The following is a 6722-nucleotide window of genomic DNA, read 5'->3' as shown; positions in this document are numbered from 1 at the left end:
GAAAGGTCATTTGACCAAAATTGTCCATGAAGTAACTACGAACTGGTCTATAGTATAAAGCCATTATTAGACAGGTTGTTGATTGGTCAAATTTGCTCTCAATGCCATAGTACAATTCATTTTATGTGATGAAACATCTTGAACATTACAATTTCTACACGCTTATTAGTATAAATAATCCAAGGTATGCATATCAGAGTGCATTGTAATTTCTTTTTACTTTCTTTGTGACAATGACTGCACTCTAGGATTGTACTGCTCAAATCATAATCATTTGCTGAGCTCCTGTGAAAATAATACTATTTCTCTTAAGAATTACAAGAGTATCTCCACTAGATAAATACTAGATATACATAAACTCCAGAGCATGCATTATATGTATAATATATTACTATTTACGACATAATATACTTTGGATCCGCTAAACAAGCCAACATAGAGGATGGAGGACAGCACCACATATGGAAATTCATTCCCCTACATTAAAACTCTCATGGCAACATTAGAATAATAATAACTTCATAATAATGCTTAATGGCGCCTGGCAACCTATAAGCTGATCCCTCTTATATTTAATTACAAAACAACTAGTACATTGGGCAAAATAAACTGAATGCAAATTCAATTTTAAGTCAACAAAACATGAACTGTAACTTTGAGATTCAGTTGGCACATAAGGCACAGCAAATAAGTGTGATCATTGTTATGACATGTAAAAAAAAGTGGCCAAAAGACTTCTACTACAATATTGGCCTATTATGTGTTTAACATGCAATATTTATCTACATGTACATTCGCAAAAGGATATATGGGCAAGATGTTCTTAAATACTTGATTAGCTTTTAATCTGTACACTCAAAAACATTTACTGTAGACTGGCTTAATGAAATCATCTCATCAGAAGACATGCTGTCCTCAGACCATAGGCAAAAATACTCCATGAATCTCAATTAGGAATGAAGTTACACTGCTATTTTAGTGTGATCATTATCATTCCTAATAATTTGAAACCTTTAAAGACTACAATACAGCAATGACGTATAATTGATGACAACCTTCATGACTGCCATCCATTATATGCTGATCATACATGTAATTAAAGGTTCACACACATGTAGTCTACTTTATATAACAGTTTCCCTATTTGACTGACCTGACCTTTTAAAATTATTTTGTCCATTTCACCAACAATGCAATGTTCATTTCAATACTACATGTAACTGCCAATTTTATACAATTTCATTGGTACATAAATTTTCCCATTTTGTAACTTTCACCAAATCAGAATAAGGACAATACTGCTTCAGAAACTATGCTTCATGAAAGAAAGCAATGAATATATCTACAAAAAGGTACACTAATGTAGAAAAGCAGAGGGTGTACCATGGGGCTTAATTCTGGTAAAGATTGCTTCAGTTTTAGAGAGATGGAGCAGAAAAAAAAATCACAAGAGGAAACATTAAAGGAAAGAGCATTGGAAAGAGAGAAGGAGAAAAGGGGAGAAAATGATAGAAAGAGCAAGGAAAAGAGAAAGAGGGAGGGGGAGAGGAGAAGAGTTATATGGTCATGGTCTATGGTTAGAATCTTGGGGGTTTTCATATTAAACAATGATTATAGTTTTTTAACTGTCTTTTCTATTTAAACATTGTTTCATTATTGGACAAATGTAGATTGACAGGTTATTGTTGCATATGAATGGTTGTGTATTGACTTTATAAATGTATACTATATTTGGGGTCAGTCCATGGACATGTTTACATGTAGGTCCATAGAACTAGACATGTAATTTGGTGATCAGATGTTTATTTTATTACATATAGCACATTGTCAGATTACAATTTCATGATATTGCACAAAATAGCTCCAACTCCTCTCCCAACAACAAAATGAATTTAAATTGGCACCAAGTTGAACTAATTATGACACATTATCATTGGATCTATTCTTATTGAGATCTGAAGACAAAATCTGGTGATGTTGTATGGAAAACTTATCAATTCTACAGAAATTACAACCTTTCTTATAAGACGGGGAAAGGGGAAAAATATCAGATATTAAAGCATTTACATTCACATTCAATTGACCCACAATCAAATAAGATATTTTTGTTCACAGCATGATCACATAAGTGTCCATCCATAGAGCCAACACAAAGACTAACTTTGCTAAACCTGTTTATATCTTCTTTGAAAAGCGATAGGAAAGAATTTTGAAATTACCCATTCCTGAACAAAGGTTTGTTTATAAAGAGCAGGATGAGAAAAGGTATTTGCAATCACTGTTTGTTGATTTGCTTATTTGGCAGTAAAGGCACAGGCCTATAGATTGTACATACATGTATATAACCGAACAATTATGTAATCCTGATTCTCTTCAGAAACCAAGGATTAAATTACAATAGCGATTGGCTTTGTGTTTCATAAAAGGGCACAGGTGCAATGACTTAATTATTCTCATGCAGACTATCCAATACCCTATAAGACAAAATGTTACAATTGATTGAAAATAGAGGGTTTTTACCCTTACTAATTGATAATTTGTGCAATAAATTAAAAGAACCAATCATAGTTTTTAGTGCACAGCCTGTCTCACATGGCTGTAATCACAAACTCAATGCTCTAAAGCTGAGACATAAGAATTTCTACTTCTACATGGAGGTGATAAAAACTAGGCTCTCGTATCAATAATTCATTCTCCGGTGTAAAAATAAAAAGCTTCATTTACATGTAGCTATCCCAGGAATAATGACAAATCACAGATTCCTTAATACATAGAAACAATACCAGCCATTATGTTTGCAATATACACATTTGTTTCTTGTTATTGTTTGTATTACAGTGAAATGTACAAGGCAACAAACATACAAATTCTGACACACAAAAACTAAACATTCATATTTTAAACGCTGTTAAATTTGTGACCCACAACAATTTACAAAGTCAGAACATTCAAACAAAAGTAAAGTTTTTATATCAAAGATAACTTTTAAGCTGGTACAAGCCCATCTCTCAAATGATATGCCATGTTTCTCTCCTGCCATCCTCTCTATCAACTAGCTCTTCATAGTAAATTCAGCAACCTTCCACAGGCTGGGTGCAGGTAATTTTTTTTACAATATTCTGCCAGTGTTGATTGACTATATCTCAATCACAACAATTTGAATCACCATGGCAACCACATTTTAAAGGAATTTCCTATGTAGAAAGTGCTGCTATAAGGAGTTCTTCATAAAGCGCTATAACAAGCATGGTACCGATTCCAAACAGTGCACCGAGAACCTGAAGCAAGAGATGACATGACTTACTGTCTGTGGTGTTGTTCAGACTTTCCACCATCTCAGGGAACTGCAAGAGAGAAAAAAAATCAACTATTTATATTGAAATTCACTTTACATGTGTGCTGCATCGTCATTCAATAAAATGTGCATAACTTCTCAAAAGTTTAATTGACGTAAATGGATGATAGGCAGAGAAAAGGAAAAGGAGACAAAGTTTTTGGATTCAAAAGTTGGAAAAGCATAAATGGATTTCTTGTCCTTTCACTGCAGATATATGAATAAGAAAACAAATTTATTGAGTAGTAGAAATAACCAGTTGTCTCACGATGTATCAAACATCGTGAGACAACTTTATATAGCCTTTGGGTCGGGTGGAGGATTGGGGCACTGTCATTCAAAGTTGAAACCATGTTTGATTTCAGTACAATAGGGTCATTTTCAGACCAGCTGATTTATGCGCGTACAACGGAAAGGGTATCGATAAAAAAGATCAGGATAAAGGGCATAACTTTCAATCATGCTCCTCTTGTTTGTAATTTTGGGGGTAAATCATAGGGCAGTTCCATTATTTATTTTTTAATATTGTGTCGAGACAATTTTGAAAGTATAACAAGTTTCAACCTTATTACAGCAGAGGCAGTACCCCCCCCCCCCCTTCATTATGATGGCCACATACGTCCATCAAGGCAAATCCAAAAAAACAACACTTTAATCGATCACTTGCTTTTCCTAAGGCGATTTGAACTAGGTGACAAAGGAAGGAATAAACCCTGAACTTCTTTGTGAACTCTCTGTAGAAACAATCACTTCCTACATGTATATATTAAATAAGAATTTACTAACCAGATTATTGAACTAAGTACAACTCGTGCTACACATTACAGGGTGGACCAATGACTTAAATTAGGGCAGAAACAATAACTAATCCAATATTTTTGCTTTTTTTGCAAACAAAACCCCCCCAAAAAACCGGAAAACTCATGCAGGATTTGGTCAGAAAAATGTTGCTCGATCATTGCTACGTTGCAAACAGAAATATTGAACAAAACATTACTAAATGTAAAATCTACCAATATTCTGTTTAAATATTTTCTTCAGCAATTCGTTTGTATAAATGTGATTTATTTCTACATACGTGTAAATTAATATTGAACATCTGTAGATGACTAGAGGTAATGAATGGGTCTACATTTATTACAGAGGAGAAAAAACATATATCTTTTTTAAAGAATCATGTGAGCATGCGATAATAGTCTTTGGAGTTTGGACATTCTGATGAGTATTTTTTTTCACAAAACCTAAGAGAATTTGGTAACAGTGGTATTTTTCATCATTGCAAACAGGTGGCTAAACTTACTGAGTATGTAATTCATCAGTCAATACAGCAATAAAACTGAATAACTTTAATAGCAACAAAAAAAAAGATTTTTTTTTATTGTCATAATGAGAAATGTAGTCTTGTTGAACAAGAAAAATTAATTTCCAATGGTAAAAATTAGCCCATGATAAATATATAAATAATCATCACTATACTCATAAACAGGACTTGAAAGAAAATCTTATATGACTGGAAAATGATGAAAGTAAATTATTTAATGCATATGGACTTCATATGCTGAATTTTGCAAATGCAGAACAAGGAATGGAATATTCATTAATGGTTTTTATCGTAATGTCTCTTAGAAAAATGAATTGAGAACAATGATAGAAATTCTAGGATAGTTGAGAAAGTGTTGGATGAATAAAGAAACAAGGCAAGAGCGATGTCATGTCTCGCCCACTTGTGAAAGTAATCAGAAATATTGTGATTTGCGAGGGCACGCAACAGAATTGTATCAAAAGTTCATAGTTCATTCAGGGAATTTTTTTTCGGGGGCTCCATTTTCAATTTTTTGTAAACTTTCAGGGGCTCCATTTCTACCTTTCGGGGGCTACTTTTTTGCATTTTGGTGACTCTTTTTAAATGCTACGTTTTTGTATTTTGAGGAATACCTGTTCACTTATTAATGAATTATTACTTATTGTTATTGTATGATTTTTTAAGTTATTTTTTTCATGCTTACAATCTTGGATGTGGGTGTGACTGTGAGTTGAACTTGGATATAAATAAATTCATTATCTAATTTCCATCTATTCCAGTACAATAATCTATACTCGGCCATGTAATAAAAGCCCACATACCCTAACTTTTCCTGAATTTCTTTGAAAACGCAGATCTCCACGAAAATTGCATTTCTCTATGGGGGAGTCTAAATTTGGTGAGAATTAACTCATTAATACATGTAACTTAAATATACATGACAATGAAGAAATCATCAAACTTTATTTACAGTTCTGAATAATATACCCGAAAAGTACACTCTGTCTGAAACAGAAAATCACAATCATTGAGGCCTTTACTGAGCGAATTGTCCCCCAGAGCTCTGGCAGAGAATCTAGAGCTCAGACTGGCTAACTAGTACAAGCGCCATTGCGTACATGCGTGAGCCTCCCGCCCGCCTTGTAAAATAGATGGAGCTTTGTGATTTATTATCTGACATTTACCTCATCCCCTAGAAAAATAAAACAAAATTATTTTTAAGTTATAATTAGCAAATAAGATAAGTTATTTTGGATGTTACTAGGACGTTTTGAAAAGCAAAGCCGAATGACAACTCACCAATGCAAGGTTACTACACTCTGAGATTTATTTCTTGTGTTAATCGAATCATTTTATCACAGAATCTTGATATCTGTAGGGGGAAATGTGCATTAGAAATTGCACATTGTGGTAGTCATAATGGACCCCAAAACATGCAACGGTTTCCCGACTGTTGCGTTGATTTTTTTCATACCATGTGTATGGAAAAACGTGGTACAGAAAAAGATGCAACTTCGGAATTTAAAACTGTGCTCCTCGCTATTTCCAAGGCTTGTTCATGATTTTGAGTGCGGATTTTTAATTACTTTTATATGATAAGCGGAGCTCAAGCATATGGCGCTCGTGAGCTGCTGAGTTGTTCTCGCTCGGCAATAATTTTGGGTGATTTCGAGGGCGAATTTAGGCATTTCTGGGGTGAATTCGCCCGCCGCCCCCGTGTATTTTTTTCGCTAAGTTCATTGTAAAATAACTGGGATGGAATAACATTTGTCATAAGAGTCTTGCATGTAAACTTTAATGTTGACATCAAAATGACTTTTGACCTTACCATGTGACCTCTGAATACAATAACATGCAGATCTCGTAAGTACAGCTACAACCCGTTTGGTTCAAAAGTGACTTATGGTTGCAGAGTTATGTAATTACAATGATCTCAAAATGAACTTTGACCTTAAATATGACCTCTGACTGCGCCATGATATGCAGGTCTCCTAAGTACATCTTCAACCCAAGTTTGGGGAAAAAATGAATTACAGTTGCGGAGTTATGTGTCATAAGAGTAACAGACGGACGGATGACATTTCC

General features: G+C 34.1%; 1 protein-coding gene across 2 annotated transcripts in view; it reads right to left on the bottom strand.

Moving 5' to 3' along the window:
- Positions 1-1492: 1492 nt before the first annotated feature.
- The window catches only part of LOC121411028 (zinc transporter ZIP10-like), a 64317-nt gene continuing 59087 nt past the window's right edge, over positions 1493-6722 (bottom strand). For both annotated transcript variants that reach the window (XM_041603490.1, XM_041603489.1), the window contains one exon: positions 1493-3344. In XM_041603490.1, coding sequence (XP_041459424.1) covers positions 3195-3344 — 150 coding nt within the window. In that variant the 3' untranslated portion in view covers positions 1493-3194. The remainder of the gene's footprint in view (positions 3345-6722) is intronic.

The sequence above is a fragment of the Lytechinus variegatus genome, chromosome 3 (assembly GCF_018143015.1).
Source record: "Lytechinus variegatus isolate NC3 chromosome 3, Lvar_3.0, whole genome shotgun sequence".
Taxonomy (NCBI): domain Eukaryota; kingdom Metazoa; phylum Echinodermata; class Echinoidea; order Temnopleuroida; family Toxopneustidae; genus Lytechinus; species Lytechinus variegatus.
The sequence above is the reverse complement of the archived record's forward strand: the minus strand, read 5'-3'. Positions and strand labels throughout refer to the sequence as shown.